The sequence below is a fragment of the Phyllobates terribilis genome, unplaced genomic scaffold, assembly GCF_046119375.1.
Source record: "Phyllobates terribilis strain yellow unplaced genomic scaffold, ASM4611937v1 Scaffold_8__6_contigs__length_399053987, whole genome shotgun sequence".
Classification (NCBI taxonomy): Eukaryota; Metazoa; Chordata; class Amphibia; order Anura; family Dendrobatidae; genus Phyllobates; species Phyllobates terribilis.
In genome coordinates, this window is record NW_027362768.1 from 109,983,463 (window position 1) to 110,002,901 (window position 19,439).

The window sequence follows — 19,439 nt, forward strand, 5'->3', positions numbered from 1 at the left end:
CAGCAAAACCTGCTAGCTATGTTCACTAGGCATTTTTTTCAGAGTTTTTTCACCACCCATTACTTTCAATGGGTGAAAAAACGCTGAAAGAAGTAACATGCTCTATTGTGCAAAAAAACATGCAAAGCACAAAATACTGATGACACAAAAACCAATGTGTGTGCATGAGATTTCTGAAATCTCATAGACTTTGCTGGTACTGTAAAACGCAGCTGAAAACTTGCATAAAAAAACGCTTGAAAAAAAGCTGAAATAACGCCTAGTGTGAACATGGCCTTACTGTTTTAATTTTTAAGTATTTGCAGCAGACAGTTTTGCACCAAAAATGTGTCTATTGGCAGGAAAAATGATGCTTAAAATATGTGTGTTTTTGTGTACGTGTTTGATACTTTTTTTCCCTACTCATTAGAATGGGTGAAAACGTTTCAAAAAAGCTGGAAGAATTGACATGCTTCAGATATGAAACTGCTTCAAATTTGCAAGGAAAAAAATAAGCCGCGTCTGCATGAGACTTCAGAAATCTCATTCACTTTGCTGGTATAGTAAAATGCAGAGTTTGTTTTCGTGGCAAAAATGTGCAGAAATACTCAGCAAAAATGCACCGTGTGAACATACCCTTATAATTATAATCAAATTCAATGCAGATTGTATCATGTATGCCCAGCTGATAATGGAGAAAAACAGTCATGCAATCCCAGCGTTCTAGTCAGGAGATACACAGTAGATTACTGTGCAAAGAAATGTATTATGTATATATATATATAATATTGTGTTAACGTGTTGTTATTCTATTTTCCCGAGGATCTTGGTATTATACAATGGAATAACTGTCAGATTGTTTTACAGAATTGTTTCTACTACTGGGGCTTTGCAGCATGGCTCGCATACTATATCAATCACCCTTTGTACACTCCACCTTGTAAGTTTGAGAAAGAGATGTTTTGACTTAAACTCCCCGGTGTATTCTTCAAGATCCATTATTTGTTTTGTTTTAATGTCTTACAGCTTATGGGAAAAAGCAGATAAGCTTATCTATGATCATGTTTTTGGTGGGTATCTTCACAATTTAAATATATATATTTTTTTGCCATTTGTTATGTGTTTTCTTAAATCCTATTTTATTGTAATTTTCATATTGAGCACCAGATACCTGTGCAGCGTGCCATAGCTAGGACTGTGGATTTACAGCCTGCTGCAATACTTAATGTAATAAGCTGTGTATGATTAGTTACATTTATCCTATAGGGTAATCATTTCATAGGAGCTCATTTATAGACTCTTTTTATGTGTTTTGTGTTTTTGTTTTGTTTTCTTACAGATATGTGAAACTGGTAATTTCTTCATTCATGTAGCACTGAGTAATCTGAGAATAGAAGGTATGCAATTTATTTTAATGTTATGAATTGTTTTTCCAATTTGACAGCAAATAAAACTCTCATTAGGTGCACAACTACCATCATTGGATGGCAGGCAAGCAGCATTGCTGAGGATTTGCAAGTCATAACTGGAAAGCCATGCCTTAGTAATTTTTAATTTTACATTGTGTTTGCCCCCAATGTCTGGTGTATATTTTTTAGGTATATATCTATGTCCACAGTCTCCTTTGGATGCTATGACGTCATTCCACTATAGGGACCCATTGTAAAAAATAAATAAATAAATAAATTATATATACATATAATTAATATATATATCAGATATACTTTTTTTGCGGCGGTCTTTCATATAAGGAAGCACACTGTCTGCTGCACTTTTTTATAACCTTAAAGTGGTTGTTCCATTTTCAAATATAACTCATTCCTTGCTGAATTTTGTTTTAAAAAAATGAATTCTATTTCAAAGGGAACAACTCCTTTAAATAGATAGTAGGCTGACATATACAGGCCAGACAGAAGCCAAAAGGGCAATAGTGGTCTTGTAAATAGAGACCTATTTTAAAGAAGCACTCTTCCCATCAAAGTTTTTATCCCCTTAACATATCGCAATCCTCATGTTATACAGCACTGTGTACTTACAATTGCTCATTTTGCCTTTCTACCCAGTTAATTCTTCTCTTTTCTCTGCTCTATGTAGAAACAGGAGGTCTATTTTCCCTGCAGAAGTCATTCCCCTCTTCAGCTCCTGACCCAGCTGTTCCCTACTCCCCCTGCCAGGGACTTTTGCAGTAACTCATGACTCATACAGGGAAAATTGACCTCCTGTTTCTACATAGAGCTTAGAAGGATTCAGCTAGTCAGTTTTTAATCACACAGACCTAATTGAAAAGACCTATGTCATAGACCTAATGGAAAAGAGAAGAATTAGCTGGGTAGAAAGGCAAAATGAGCAATTGTAAGTACACAGTGCTATATGATATGATGATTGCAATATATTAAGAGGATAAAAACTTTGATGGGAGGAGGAGGAGTGCTTCTTCAATGTAAAGGCCAGGAGATTTTCCTCAGTGTATATGTCCTGATAAATGGACTGGAGTGAGACTTGTGACATACAAAATGCCACAGATCGTCATGAATTAGACGAGCTGTGACTTCATGTTCCCGTCCCACCCTAGCTCCCCTCATTTTGATAGAGTTGGAAGAAACTGGCTTGAAGACACCAACATTTTGCAACTTTTCAAAACTTTATCGCCCCTTCTTTGGCGTAAAAGCTTTGATAAATCGGAGCCAAAGCCTACAAAATGTACTGAATAAAGAGAAGGAGAGAGTTTGTTCTGGAATTGAAAAAACTGTATGAACTTTATAAGGAAAATGCTTCAGCCTAGCATTCTTGCGCTTAACCCCTTAACGACTGCTGAAACACATCAAAACAGCAGTTGTTAAGGGGCCTTATTCCCTCGGGAATAGCGCTGCCCGGCGGGCGTCAATTCCTGCAGGTGTCGGCTGTATGTGATAGCTGACATCCTGCAATATTGGCCGGTTTCGATGCTGATCGGGGCTGATTAACCCCTTAAATACCGCTGTCAATCACTACAGCAGTATTTAAGTTGTTACAAAGGGGTCACAAGACCCTCTTAGTAACCATAGGACCCCCCCCCCCGCGATGAGGATCGTGGGTACCAATGGTTACCATTGTTATGTGATGACCCCAGGGTACGGTGGCCTGTGAGATGACGAGTACTGCAGTGTATGAAACCAGCAATAAAATAAAAAACAAACATGTCCCACTTAGTAAAAAAAGTAAAAAAAATTGAATTAAAGTATGTAAAAAACACAAAAAAGCGCACACAAATAACTAAAAACAGTTTCGCCACTCAAAACGCAGCGTTTGTGATAAAACAAAAATAAACAAAAGAAAAGTACACATAATTGGTATTGCCGCATCCGGAATTACCCGCTATATAAGACTTACATGTTACTTACTCCGTTTGGCGAACGCCATAAACAAATAAAGTAAAAAACACGCCAAAAATTATGCTTTTTTTAGCTTACTGACTCACAAAAAAGTGAATAAAAAGCGATCAAAAAGTCATAGTGTATGTTAAAAAAAAAAAATGGTATAAATGAAAACTACAAAGTTATAGCTCTCAGAATATGATGATGCAAAAACAAATTAATTTTTGTAAAATATTGTTTTTAGTCTGTAAAAATAGCAAATCATGAAAAAAACAATATAAATCTGGTATCCCTGTAATCGTACCGACCCGACGGATAAATTGGTCACTTTTATCGCACAGTGAACGGCGCAAAAAATAAAAACAATAACTGAATTGCTGGTTTTTGTTAATTCTGTGTCTGAAAAATCTGAATAAAAAGTGATCAAAAAATATTATGTACCCCAAAATAGTACCAAAAAATCTGCAACTCTTTTCGAAAAATTAAGCCATCATACAGCTCTGTTCACCAAAAAATAAAAAAGTTAAAGCACTACTTTTTATAAAAAAAAAGCATTTTTACTGTATGATAGCTGCAAAACCTAGAAAAAAACTATATAAATCTGGTATCGCTGTGATCGCACGGCCCCGAAGAATAAATCCGCCTTATCACTTATACCGCAAGGAGAACTGTGCAAAAATAAAAATAAGAATTATTCTGGTAATGATGTCTATTTGTTCATTCTGCCTCCCAAAAATCAGAATAAGGCTCGGCTCTCATTTATCCTGCTCTCTCCGCTGAGCGCTTACGTCAGAGTTTCTGTGTAAATTCTCCAAAACCGCGATTCAGACAAAACCCTAGATGGAACCACTCACTTATGAGGCCGATGGAGTCACTTTGGACTGGTTTCTGTTCCAGCGGTGTCCCATCATTATAGGTGTCTTTTTAGTGCACTAGTGTGGGCGACCACAGATCTGTGTGCGCCTAAACAGATGAATACCACGGGAGCAGACGCCAAACGAAGCCCAAAGTGTCTCCATCTGCCTCATTATGTTGGGGGTTTCGTCTGAATCGCATTTTTGTGGAAATTACACGGAAACCCCGACTTAAGTGTTCAGCGTGAACACAAGAATGTGATCCAGCCTTATTCTGGAAGTGATCAAAAAAATTCTGTACCCCAAAATGTTACCAATAAAAAACCTAATTTATCCCGCACAAACCCAGGTCCGTCATCTGTCACTGGAACTATAGGGTGTTCCCACGTTACTGGTAGAACAAGCTCTGGCAAAGCAACATGGCTCCCACCCCCTCAAATAAAATCCAGTTAATTCTGCGCTCCCAAAACCAAATGCCCCCTCCTTCTGAGCGCCACTGTGTTTAAACCACAGTAAGCAGCCACATGTTTGGCATTATTGTAGCAGGGAGAGCACTTGACAATTTATGGGGTGCGTATCGCCAGACGCACAAGCTGGGTACAATGTATGGGGGCACTACACTGTATGGGCACTAAACTGCCATATTTGCAATTTTCCAGAATAAAGCCTGGCGTGGATGTTACAAAATAGACACTGCAGCCTTAGATTAATTGAGAGGTACAATTTCTACCATGGGGTCATTGTTGGGAATTTTCTGCTTTTCTGCCATCTTTGGGGCTCTGCAAATGTCACCTGCCAACTATTTTAGCAAAATTTTGTGCTCCAAAAGTCAAATAGTGCTCCTTCCTTCTCAGCCTTGACGTGTGGCCTAACAGTAATTTCTGACGACCCATGGGGCATGACCGCATTCAGGAGAAATTTTGCAATAAATGATGGGGTCTAGTTTCACCTCTGAACCCTTGTGTACCTGAAAAATTAGCAGTAAATACAATAATTACATTTTTACAACTAAAATGTCTTATTTCCATGTCTCAATGTTATAAAATTCTGTGAGGCACCTATGGGTTCAAAATACTCACTACACCCCTAGATGAATTCCTTAGGCAGTGGAGTTTCTAATAAGGGGTCATCTGGGGGGTTTCTGCTGCTCTGGCACCTCAGAGGCTCGGCTAATGGAGCCCACAATCTATACAAACGGAATCTGCATTCTAAAAGCCAAGTAGCTCTCCTTCCCATGCAACCCCTGCTGAGTGCTCAAACAGTAGTGTGCAACCACATATGGGGTGTCACTGTGTTCGGTAAAAATTGCATAACAAATTATGGGGTCCATTTTCTCCTATTACCCCTTACGTAAATTATACGGTTGGGCTAAAACAGTATTTTAGTGGAATTTTTTTTTTTTGTTCTCACATCTAAATGTTATAAAGTTTCATGAATCACCTCTAGGTTAAAAATGCTCAGTACACCCCTACATGAATTCCTTGAGGGGTCTAGTTGCCAAAATGGGGTCACTTGTGGGGCTTTCTGCATTACAGGGGCTCTCCAAATGTGACATGGCTTTCATAATTTATTTCAGACAAATAACGCTCTTTCCTTTCCTAGCCCTACTATGTATCCAAACAGAAGTTTTTGACCACATATGGAGTATCATCGCGTTTGGGAGAAATTGCGTAACAAGTTATGGGGTCCGTTTTCACCTAGTATCCATTGTGAAAATAACAAATTTGAAAACAACATTTTCGTGAAAAAAAATTAAAATTTTCCATATGACGACCTAATATCAAATTCTGTGTCGTACCCGGTGGTTCAAAATGCTCACTATACCCTTGAATAATATCCTTGAGGGGTGTAGTTTCCAAAATTGGGTCACTTGTGGGGCGTTTTCCCTGTTTAGGCACATCAAGGTCTTTCCAAACTCAACATGACGCCCGCAGACCATTCCATGAAATTCTGCGTTCCAAAACTTCACTACTTCCTTTCCATGCCCTGCCATGCACCCAAACAATAGTTTTTCCCCTACATATGGGGTATCGGCGTACTCGGGAGCAATTGCACAACACATTTTCGGTTCTCCCAAAGTCACTTCACATGTGGTCCCTAAAAAATGGTTTTGTAAATTTTTGGGGAAAAATGAGAAATCGCTGGTGAACTTTAACCCTTATAATTTCCTAACAAAACAAAATATGTTTCAAAATTGTGCTGATATAAATTAGACATGTGGGAAATGTTATTTATTAACTATTTTGTATGACATAACTCTGGTTTAAGGGCATAAGAATTCAAAGTGTGAAAATTGTGAAATTTTCAAAATTTTGCCAACTTTCCGATATTTTCACAAATAAACACAAGTTGTATTAAGTACATTTCACTACTATCGTAAAGTACAAAATGTCAGGAAAAAACAATCTCAGAATCAGCGGGATCTGTTGAAGCTTTCTAGAGTTATTGCCACAAAAAGTGACAGTGGTCAGAGTTAAAAAAAAAAAAAAAAATTGGCCTGGTCATTAAGGTCAAAATTGGCTCCATCACTAAGGGGATAAAAGGGCCTGTCATCAGTCCGTTATTTTCTTTTTCTGGGGACTAAGCCAGTGGTACAGGATTAAAAATGTGTCGTACAAAGAAACCAATAAGATTTTGGCCTTTAATTTTTTTTCAGAGCAGAAGTAAATGTGAAAGAAGTGGTCTGACTGCGATGATAATCGCTAACAATTAGAATAGTTTTTACACAGGAGGCCAAATATTGTCTTTTATATTGCTCAGTGCAAAAAAATTGATCTTTCCTATTGACTTATTAGAAAGTACAGAGCGTCTTCAAAACCACCTGAATATTGGTCGGGTCACTTAATTTTTAACCACTTGGCATCTTTGGGAACCTGAAGCGGTTAAAAGATGCTCAAAACCCTGAATATATGAAAATGTTTTCATAGAAATGCATATGTTCTTTCTTTTAATCTTTTATTTAGTGCTTTTTTGTAGGCAGGTGTCAGAGCAGAATCTGTCTGAAAGATGTTGTGTGAACGGACACTATTAGCAGAACCCACTCAAGTCATTACGGTTTTGATCAGTTGAATTGTGAGAATATCTGCACACAGCTAAACAGTCCTAAATATCTGCATGAGTCAATTTTGGTGCAGAATAAGGGCTCATTCACATTTTAGTTTTTTTTCATGTATGAGCAAAATTGACAGTTTCATCAGTTTTTCTTCTATGTGAACAATAAAAAAAAAAAAAAAATGTTTCTCTATTCTTTTCTATATAACAGTCTGTGAAAATCAGAGGTTGTCCGCTACTTTTACATTGATGGCCTATCCTTAGGATAGGGCATGAATGTCTGTTCGGCCAGGGTCCAACACCCAGCACCCTCGCCGATCGGCTGTTATTGGTGGCTGGCGCCATCGCCACCGGCCAGAAGTACTTACAAGTGCTTCTCACAAAATTAGAATATCATCAAAAAGTTGATTTATTTCAGTTCTTCAATACAAAAAGTGAAACTCATATATTATATAGAGTCATTACAAACAGTGATTTATTTCAAGTGTTTCTTTCTGTTAATGTTGATGATTATGGCTTAGGGCCAATGAAAACACAAAAGTCATTATCTCAGTAAATTTAAATAATTAACAAAAAACACCTGCAAAGGCTTCCTAAGCGTTTAAAAAGGTCCCTTAGTCTGTTTCAGTAGGCTCCACAATCATGGGGAAAACTGCTGACTTGACAGATGTCCAGAAGGCAGTCATTGACACACTCCACAAGGAGGGTAAGCCACAAAAGGTCATTGCTGAAGAAGCTGGCTGTATGCAAGCATATTAATGAAAAGTTGAGTGGAAAGAAAAAGTGTGGAAGAAAAAGGTGCACAAGCAACCGGGATAACCACAGCCTTGAAAGGATTGTTAAAAAAAGTCCATTCAAAAATTTGGGAGAGATTCACAAGGAGTGGACTGCTGCTGGGGTCATTGCCTCAAGAGCCACCACACACAGACGTATCCAGGACATGGGCTACAAGTGTCACATTCCTTGTGTCAAGCCACTCATGACCAATAGACCACACCAGAAGCCTCGTACCTGGGCCAAGGAGAAAAGGACCTGGACTGTTGCTCAGTGGTCCAAGGTGTTGTTTTCAGATGAAAGTAAATTTTGCATTTCATTTGGAAATCAAGGTCCCAGAGTCTGGAGGAAGAGTGGAGAGGCCACAATCCAAGCTGCTTGAGGTCTAGTGTGAAGTCTCCACAATCAGTGATGGTTTGGGGAGCCATGTCATCTGCTGGTGTAGGTCCACTGTGATTTACCAAGATCAAAGTCAGCGCGTCTACCAGGACATATAGAGCACTTCATGCTTCCCTCGGCCGACAAGCTTTTTGGGGATGGAAATGTCATTCTCCAGCAGGACTTGGCCCCTGTTCACACTGCCAAAAGTACCAATACCTGGTTTACAAACAACGGTATCACTGTACTTGATTGGCCAGCAAACTCGCCTGACCTTAACCCCATAGAGAATCTATGGGGTATTGTCAAGAGGAAGATGAGAGACCCAACAATGCAGACGAGCTGAAGGCTGCTATCAAAGCAACCTGGGCTTCCATAACACCTCAGCAGTGCCACAGGTTGATCACCTCCATGCTACGCTGCATTGATGCAGTAATTGATGCAAAAAGAGCCCCGACCAAGTATTGAGGGCATTTACTGAACATACAGTTCAGTAGATCTTACAGCAAGGAAAGTAAAAAACCTGCACCACCTGCAAGCAGCTGCAATAGTCAGTGCAAAGATGAACATGTACAATGCAGACACCTAAATAGGGCTTTGTAACATTTCAGGTGCAAAAGCTCATAAAAAAGTTTAAACAGTCCAAAATAACCATAAGAAAGAAAAATTAGCTTTTTTCTTCCCCTCTCTCCCTGCTTGCCGGACTTTTTATCCTTATGGAATAAAGATACTGCTTTTAAGGACTGGTGAGTGCAGCTCATTTTTCTTTTTTATGATACATTTCAGTAGGCCAACATTTTGGATTTTAAAATAATTTTTCAAGCTGTTATAAAGTATTCTAATTTTCTGAGATAATGACTTTTGTGTTTTCATTGGCTGTAAGCCATAATCATCAACATTAACAGAAATAAACACTTGATATAGATCACTCTGTAATGACTCTATATAATATGAGTTTCACTTTTCGTATTGAAGAACTGAAATAAATTAACGTTTTGATGATATTCTTATTTTAGTGAGATGCACCTGTACTTGCTTGCGGAACTGGCTGACTTCTGATAGTGGCCGCCGCAGGGTACTGCACATCCGCTTCCTATTGATTTGAATAGGAGTCGGATGTGCAGTACCCTGCGGCGGGCACTACAAGTAGACGCCCAAGCTCCGCAAGTAAGTACCGTATTTTTCTGACGATAAGACGCACCGGACCATAAGACGCACCTAGATTTTAGAGGAGGAAAATAGAAAAAAATGTAAGCAAAAAATGTAGTCACGATGCACTGTTAAGGGGAGCGGGTCTGCTGCTGACACTGGAATAGGGGTAATGTCCCCCAATTCTGATAAAATCCCCCATCCTGGTAGATATGCCCCCCTTCCTATTATACCTGGCTCCCATCCCCATCCTGATATGCATGGCACCCCTCATCCTTATCTTGGTATGCATGGCACCCCTCATCCTTATCTTGGTATGCATGGCACCCCTCATCCCTATCCTAGTATGCATGGCACCCCTCATCCCTATCCTGGTATGCATGGCACCCCTCATCCCTATCCTGGTATGCATGGCACCCCTCATCCCTATCCTGGTATGCATGGTCCCCCTAATTCCCATCAGGCTGCACATAAAAAAATAAACACTCCTACTCACCTTTCTTCTCACCTCCAGCGCTGCATCCTGTCTGCCCGCACTGATCTCTACATGTGAGCCGTGTATGACGTCACTGCCAAGCGTGGCTCACAAGGAGAGATCAGCTGCCGGAAGTCACTGCTCCCCACGCCGGGACTGTGTGCGCGGGGAGCAGTGAATATTCATGCTCCTTAATAGCCGGCACACAGCATAGCCACAGCGCGGCTCCTGCTGCCGGGCGATCGCGTGTGCCTGCTGTTAAAGGGCATGAATATTTACCCACCCCCACGCGCTGCTGATACATTGTGTGCCGCTATTAAGGAGCATGAATATTTAGTGCTACCCACGCCTATGACAGTGTAGGCTGCAGCAGGCGGCTGCTGCCTCCTGTGCCCCGCTCCTCCGCCGCAACCGCTCCCCCAGCACAGTGTATGTGTATGTATGTATATATACTGTATATGTGTATATATATACACCCCCCCCCAGCAACATTCGGACTATAAGACGCACCCCCAATTTTCCTCAAAAATTTTGGAGGGAAAAAGTGCGTCTTATAGTCCGAAAAATACGGTACTTCCGGCCGGTGGCCACTGACACTGATAGCAGCTGGGGTGCCGGTTGTCAGACCCCGGCCGATCAGACATTGATAACCTGTCTTAAGGATAGAACATTAATGTAAAAGTAGTGGACAACCTCTTTAAATCTGCTAGTTAAAAAAAATAGATAAAAAAAAAACCTTCCACATGCTCTAAATTCCGTGTGAGAGGGTTTTGTAAAACCACATTCACTAGTACTGTATTCTAAAATAATTGTGGATTTTTTTGTAAGCATCTGATAAAAATCCTCAGTATCTGAACATAACTTAATGGGTTTTCATCCCTTTCAGGTCCCAGGTCTCGGAAGTATCCCTTTCCCACACGGAATCCTTTTACATGGTTGTTTTTCTTTGTGTCATGTCCTAACTATACCTATGAGGTAGGTATTGGCATCTCATCACTCCGTGAACAAATTAACGTCCTAATCTGATTAAAGTAAATGCTGGCTATAATGGAAGTTCTGGCAGAAGCGTCTGTAAGTTTGCTGACGTCCCTTTCTCCTGCTGACATATATAACAAATAGAGTGCAGAGGCTTAGCTAGATGTGCAGTGCAGTCAGTTTCTTTCCTAAAGCTACATTTAAGAGTAGAGGAAAATAAAATACGTGTTTAGATTGTAAAGAAAACAGAAGTAGGGAAAACTATGGCTAGCCGGACATTTCTCTAGTATTACATGGGGGTGCTGTTCAAATGATTATGTCCTACATAGATGGTTTAAAGGGAAGCTTTCATCAGAAAATTACCTATTGATTAAATCAGGGTTCGTGTTTAAATACATTTTTAAAACATTTTGGCAATTTTTTTAAAAATCTTTTTTAAGCATATCACAATTTGTATTAAAAATAAAATAAAATGATATCTTGCTTTTTTTACACTGGGTACTATTTTTTTTTTTGTTTTTTTTTTTTAGATTCTAACTTTTTGCTGTTTCAGCAAACAGCACATGTACATTAGCCACAATGAACTCCGACCTTATATTTTGTATTGAAGCATCTAATGAGCATGTGCAAATGGAGGGAGAGCAGGAGGAGTTGTGACATCGCCTATTCTGATAAGTGGATCCTGTGCTATCAGCTGTGTATACAGGCGATACCTGCCATTGTAATCCTGCCTCTGATGATAAGGAGCCTGCTGTAAATTCTCCATGAAAGGACAAGAAGTAGGAATTTATAAGATCGCCAGTGGCCAGTATTCAAATTGCAAGATTAAAATTTTATTTTTCCTAATAAAAATTGTGATAATCAAAAATATTGCCATTTAAAAATACATGTACCGTGAAAAACCTGACTTAATAGCAGGAATGAGCGGACCCGCGGAAGTTTGGGTTCGTCGGATTCGACCAAACTTTAATTCAAAATTGATTTGGGTACTAGAACTTGAACCGGAACTCCATAGAAATCAATGGGGACCCAAACTTTGGAGCTGGAAGATCTCCCTCTCTCTCTCTCTCTCTCTCTTCTTCTCTCTCTCTTCTTCTCTCTCTCTTCCTCTCTCTCTCTTCCTCTCTCTCTCTTTCTCTCTCTCTCTTTCTCTCTCTTCCTCTCTCTTTCTCTCTTTCTCTCGCTCTCTCTTTCTCTCGCTCTCTCTTTCTCTCGCTCTCTCTTTCTCGCTCTCTCTCTTTCTCGCTCTCTCTCTTTCTCTCTAGCTCTCTCTCTCGCTCTTGCTCTCTCTCTCTTTTTCTCTCTCTTTTTCTTTTTCTCTCTTATTCTCTCTTTTTCTCTCTTTTTCTCTCTCCCTGAACGGGTTAGCTAATCTCTACTTAATAGCAGATTTAGCAATTTTAAGCATGCATTTCTTTTTTTTTTCTTTGTAAACCTGGCATACAATCTAAAAATGTGAAATATAAGGTTATATTCTCACATAGCAGATTTGCTCCAGAAATGTCAATGACCATCTGAATGGGCTGTGCAGAAATATTTGCACACGATGCATAAACACCCGATTTTTCAATGTTGGAAATTTCTGCAGTACCATTTGCCTTGGGTGAACATACATTTTATCTTTTTTCTTTATGTGACTACCATTTATCTACTAGGATGAATGCACTTAAAAATAATTAACCTCATCTATCATTGAGCCTCTGCACTTCACATTTATAACTTCTTGGCTCTAGATGTGATTGCTATCCAATATACCATTGTATACAAAACCTAAAGATGGGTTAGGGCTTATTTTCAGGGAATGTCCATGAACAACAATCCACATTTATTCTTGAACAAAAATGAACATGTATTCAAATATAATCATGTCAACATAAACATGTATATGCACATACACATACAGTCATGGCCCAAAGTGTTGTCACCCTTTAAATTGTTCCAGAAAATGAAGGATTTATCCCAGTAAATTATTGCAGTTACACATGTTTTGTTATACACATGTTTATTACCTTTGTGTGTATTGGAACAAAACAAAAAACAGAAAAAAAGGCAAATTGGACAAAATTTCACACAAAACCCCAAAAATGGGCCGGACAAAATTGTTAGCAACTTTCCAAATTGTGGGTAAACAACTTTGTTTCAAGCATGTGACTTGCGTTTAAACTCACCTGTGGCAAGTAACAGGTATGGGCAATATGAAAATCACGTCTGAAACCAGATAAAAAAGGGGAGACGTTTACTTAATCTTTGCATTGTGTGTCTGTGTGTGTCACACTAAGCATAGAGAACAGAAAGAGGAGAAGAGCACTGTCTGAGGACTTGTAACCTTGAGATTGTTGATATTTTTCAACAATTTTTGTTCAAGTCCATCTCCAGAGATCTCCTCTTTAATTCTTTTAAACTTCTACAGTTAAAGGACCCTTGGTCATATGTCCGTGATGTCACCAATAGTCCTTTAGCAGTCCTAACTTTGGAATAGAAATGCCAGGGGCCCCTAATAGAGTGGCACCCCTGAGAAATGGCCCAGTTCCCCACCCTCCTGCCTAACGCTGGCCGTGATATACATATATAATTGTAATAACCCCTCGTAGACATCCATAATTTCATTGTCTGGCGTCCAGACAATAGTCCAGATAGTCCAGATAGTCAGTTATCACTTACATTTCATTTGAAATAATTGAACTTTTCCAACAAGAGTAAAGCATGAAAAAAAAAAAAAAAAGAAAAGAAAAAAAAATCTGTTTTTTTTTTTTTTTTTTTGATGATGGGAACTAGTTTCCATGAGGTTGTGTCTGGTATTTCAGCTCCATTCACTTAAATGGTAAAGGCAGGGCAGCAATACCAGACATGAAAGAAAAGCCTTTTCTCTAACGCTAGACATTATTTTCTAGGTAGGAAGTTGGATTAGTTTCACTGTGATGACCCAGTGTGTTCCAGGTATGAATTCTTTGCCCTACCACAATCTATACTTGCTCTCCATGTCAATTCTCTGTCTCATGTCCCATCTTATTTTTGTTCGCAGTTGGACTGTTTACATTGATTGGTTTTATTCAGATGACAATCTGGGCAAAAGAAAAACATCATAGATATATCAGGGAGTTCAAGGACTATCCAAGAATTCGGATGTCAATAATCCCCTTTCTACTCTGAAGACACATATGCAAAGAGGACATTTCTAATACTTTGTTTTAACATTTGATACTGAATTCTAGCTTATAAGGGTATGCTCAGAACAGCATTACATTTTTTAACATATTTTTTTCGTATGGCTTTTTCTGCAGATTTGGAACAATGTAACATCCATTACTGTAAAACAACTGCATACAGTTATAACAGTGACAACGGCCGTTTTTAAAGAGGATGCAGACATCACAATACAATGTGCCATACTGTATGTGTCAATAAGGTTTTACCCTCAATGAATGTGACACTGCTGGGTCTCACGGTACACATTTCAGGACATAACATGTTTCATTCGTCAAAGATTTTTCCTGTACTGTTTACTAAAGGCAGAGGCGTAGCTAGGGGTTTAGCACAGGCGCTGTCGGGGTCATCATAATACGCATGGGGGGCAAAACACATCTGAGTGGGCCCCTAACGTACATAACCCTGTGTACAACTACATTAGCACACCCTAATAAGTATTACTGCCATACAGTGACTGTATAGTGGTCTCTAGTAGCTCTGCAGAACGTATAAGATATTACAGTACAGTTATAGATGGTGACTTACAGCTGACGTTCTTTCTGATGGAGTCGTTCACTTTTCCAATGTTTTCTATCTGGCTCACACCACCATTATAATTTCTTCCAGACTCATCTGCAGAGTTTCCAACAAACACACATCTGACTTCTCACATTTCCAGCCTCGTCCTCATCTATTCCCAATCTGCACAATCTCCTCATCCTGCTGATACCCCAACACTGAGCCGTTGCTGTGGTATGTGTCCCTTTTACTGCACCTGCTGTGTGACACAAAACAGTGCGCCTCTTAGCGCCCCCCCATAATAATGTCCAACACTGTGCCCCTTACGTAGTAAAATGACTTATAGATGGTAAAATTACCCCTAGAAAATAATAATGCCCTCTGTGAGTGCCCTAGAAAGTAATAGTACTCACATTTTGCCTCTAGAAAATCATTATGCCTTCTGTGTGCCCCTTTTGAAAGTTATAATATCATGAGTGTCCCTTATAATGTATTAATTTCTCTTTAACTTCCCACTTAACAGCTAAAATTGTTCTGAGTGCCCCTATAAAATAATAATGTTACCCGATGTTACCCCCACAATCTGCTTGATGGCCCCCACAGCCTCCCACACTCTGTATGATTGCTCATAAAGCCTCCCACACGCTATATGATGGCCCCTACAGTCCTGCACACACAGCATGATGGCTCTACTGGCCCCCACATAGTAAGGTGGAACCCACAACCCCCACACATAGTATGAGGGATCCCACAGCCCCAACCCAAAATGTGATCCCTCACAGCCACCCACACATATTTTGATGGCCCCCACAGCCCTCCCCACACAGTACAATGCCTCCATAGCCCCCCATACACAGTATGATGTACTCCACAGTTTCCCCCACACACAGTATGATGGCTCCCGCAGCCCTCTACTTATGGTATGATGGCCCCCATAGCATCCCACCACAAAGTGTAATGCACCCCAAAGTTCCCTCCACATACACAAAATGATGGACCCCACAGTTTCACCTTACACCGTATGATGGTTCCCAAAGCCCCCCACACATATATAATGGCCCCCCAAGCCCTTCTCACACAGTATGATGACCTTTAGCCCTGCACACACAGATTATCACCCCCACAGCACTCCACATACAGTATGATGGCACCCACAGCCCCCTGCACGCAGTATGAGGGCCGCACAGGTCTCCCACACAAAGTATGATGTTCTCACATCCCCAGACAAGTGGCGACTCAAACTAAAAGAAATAAACACTATGGCCCGATTCATAAAGGTGTTTACGCCTGTTTTCTGGCATAAATCACCATCAATGTCACAAAATTTTTGTGCAACTCAGAAATGTTGTGACTTTGGAGTTTTCACACCAGTAGTCCCCACCATGAGTGGGACGGGGCATGGCTAGGCCGGCCTGTCTAATTCATAAATTGTTACGCCAATTTAGTGGTGTAACCAGAAATGTAATTTTGCCAAAGACACTTGTAAGGTGCACCTAATTCATACAGTGGCGTGCACTTCTTAATGAATTAGGCACATCTTTCTCTAGCGTTACAGTCATTAAGAACGGCGTGTACAAAGCCAGTCTTAATGAATTTGGGTCTATGTATTCACCTAACCATCGGATCCTGGAGTGTCCTTGAGTGCAGTCAGCATCTAGGCGGAGTGACGTGGTAAAGCATCACACCACTTCTAATGGGACTCTGACATTCTGTGCATGCTCCTGCGATTCTGTAGGCCTCTGGCCCAAAGTGTCCTGCGGTCTACAGAGCGGAGTGTGGTAGGGCAGGGCGACTTCTGTGCATGCCCACACAGTTAAACATGGTGGTCACTTCGCAGCAACCCAACTGTGTGATTGGGTCTAGGATAAACACCCACTATTCCCTCCCCCCATAGCAGCTACTCTACCGACTGAAGGGCGTAATATTGAGCTGCTTGGAATCTCTGCTTACTTGGCGTCCATTGGATGGTCCTACGCAATGATTTCACCATTCCCTGTTTGATTTGACAGCTACACCTACAGTGTGGGACCATTCACTGAACTTTTAATTGATTTAGACACCCTTTTTCCTAAAGCTCTGAATTTTGCTCTGATGTCCACAAGGCTCAATTAGACTTCAATTGGCAAATATATGCAAAAAAAGGTTGTCCTTTTAACATAAGTGTATGACCAACTTTAGTTTCCTTGGCAGGATGATAAACCCTAAATTGCAAAGATATGTTTAGGAAAAAAAATAATACTCCTTCTCAAAGTATTGTCCATTGTTGGTTGTTCTCATCTACCCTCAGTAGAGAAGAACCAAGGTACTTCAGTTATGATGCAAACTTATTTTATTGTTTTATCAGCTTTTGGCAAAGCAAGTTTAAGCTTTGACAAAGAACGCAGCTTGCGTTCGAAACGTGTTGCTTGTTCCACCATGACATGAAATCTTTTTAAACATTTTTCTCAATAAAATTTTGCAATGTTTATGAAGCAGGAACCCTTTTTCCTTATTTACTTCCACATTTGGTCCCATGGAATCCGCGTTTCTACACGCCTAGAGCCTTGGTGAGCTGTTTTTTTCTACTTATACAAGTTTTAACAGGTCCGGACCTTGGTTACCGACTCCCTGGTAAAGTCACAACACGTGAAAGTTGAGCTGATGACCAATTGAGTATCATAACTGGAGTGCCTTTTTTCTTTATTTTTTTTACTATTGGTTTGATTGGATCTTTTTATGGCATATGGCAGTACACGGAGTGCCCATAGCTTTGTAATGTGGACCTTTATGGACTACATGTGCGTGGACCTTAAATGAGAGGTCAAGGCTTGTGTGACTCCAAAATACATTTTATTCCGGAAAGTGAAAGATGGTGTTTAGCACTCATGTTAGGACTGGAAGATGACTCCCTGATTCCTGGTGCTGGTGAAACATTTGTCGGTACTTTGCCTCCCTCAATGCAATAAATAATTTTTCTAATTTTCCTCAGTTTTAAAAGGTTAATCCCATCTTCGTATTCACTTTTTCAATATACTGTTTGTTAGAATTTGCAGCTGGTCTTGAGATATTAACACTTTTAAATTCTGTTGTACAGTTTGATTCCTAGGAGACCGACCACCGCTGCTGTCTAGCTTGTAAGCACTGCAGTGAAGCTGGCCAGAATTAGGAGGTAATAGCTGCTTCAGCGGTCCCGTCAGCCTCAAAACAGTGCTTACAAGCTCAATTCAAAGAGCTTGTTAGCACTGCTCATGTTCGGCCACTAATAAATATTATATTAATCTATTAAATATTTATATTATGTCTATTATAATAGACAGCAGAGGTGGTCAATCTCCAAGGCAACAAGCTGAAAAGAAAGGAAGTGTTAATATCTCAAGAATTGCAGTTTACGATTTATTACAATTTTCAGCCAAAGTGCTTGCTTTTACAGGTGCTATCCAACAATACCTATTTATGAAGATGGTAATAACCCTTTAAGTAATTTTTATTGGAACATATTTTATTAATGTTCTGTCTAGTGTTTTGTTTTAGGTGCTTTATCCAATTTTTCTACTAATTACCAAATCACAATATAATGGAAAAATAAAATTGAATTAGAGAGAGCAAAAACTTTCTGAGAATTAGCTGAAAAACTATTTGCGAGGTCATAAAGTTTATGTGGCCACTCAAGCGTAAGGAACATTAGATCACGCATTTAACCACCTTGTTCAATCCCAGCACAGAGGCGCAAAAAGCTTTGTAGAAATCAAACTTCTTTTTAGGTCCTCGATATATACAAGAAGCCTTATGCACCATTTAAAAGCCAAAGCTTATTACAGAGTTTTCCTAAAATACCAACTGAAGCCATATAACCAACTAATAAACCGTTGCTGTTTTGTGCTGTGTATTTTTTACAGCAGTAGAAAAGCCATACAGTCTGTATAAATCTGTACATCGAGTAATAAAATGAGTTTTTATAGATGATCATTTTTATGTGTGATTCATTATATTGGATAGTAAGTGTCGCTTGTCGAGCCAACTATATATTGCAATTAAAAGGGTAGTAAAAAAAAAAAATTTAGAAAACATGGCTGCTTTCATCCTGAAACGTCTCCACTAGTGATGAGCGAGCGTGCTCATTTAACCCATTCACCGAGCATCTTCGGTGTGCTCGTATATTATGTCCGAGTCCCTGTGTCTGCATGATTTATGGCTGTTGGACAGCCTCAGCACATACAGAAATTACCTTTTTGATAGGGAATCCTCACATGTGTTGCGGCTAACAGTCATAAATCATGCACACACAGGGACTCGAACATAATATACGAGCATGCCGAAGATACTCGGTAAGCACCCGAGCATACTCGGTTAAAGGGTTAAACGAGCGCGCTCGCTCATCACTACTCTCCACCCATGTCCAGGGGTTGTATCTGGGACTGCAGCTCAGCTTTGAGTAAGCTGCAATACAACACACAACCTGTGAACAATAGTGGCATGATTTTTGGGTAAAAAAAACAAACCACAAAACGGACAGTTTTTTATATTTTAAATTCGTACTTTAATGCAGTTTTAAGGGAATCTGTCTCCAGGATTTTGCTACTCTATCTGAGAGCAGAATAATGTAGGGACAGAGGGCCTGATTCCAACGATGTGTCACTTATTGGACTGCTTGTTACAGTTTTGATAAAATCACTGTTTCATCTGCTGCAGATCTACCAGTTCTCTGAACGCTGAGCTGTGTATAATCCCGCCCACACTACTGATTGGCAGATTTATTTGTACACTGCG

General features: G+C 39.9%; 1 protein-coding gene across 1 annotated transcript in view; it reads left to right on the forward strand.

The window, feature by feature from the left end:
- The window catches only part of LOC141156813 (very-long-chain enoyl-CoA reductase-like), a 78,304-nt gene extending 59,698 nt beyond the window's left edge, over window positions 1-18,606 (forward strand). The window contains exons 8-13 of the mRNA XM_073643221.1: window positions 847-919; window positions 1,006-1,049; window positions 1,319-1,376; window positions 10,900-10,988; window positions 13,880-13,925; window positions 14,011-18,606. Of these exons, the coding sequence (XP_073499322.1) occupies window positions 847-919; window positions 1,006-1,049; window positions 1,319-1,376; window positions 10,900-10,988; window positions 13,880-13,925; window positions 14,011-14,138 (438 nt within the window). The 3' untranslated portion in view covers window positions 14,139-18,606. The remainder of the gene's footprint in view (window positions 1-846; window positions 920-1,005; window positions 1,050-1,318; window positions 1,377-10,899; window positions 10,989-13,879; window positions 13,926-14,010) is intronic.
- The last annotated feature ends 833 nt before the right edge of the window (window positions 18,607-19,439 follow it).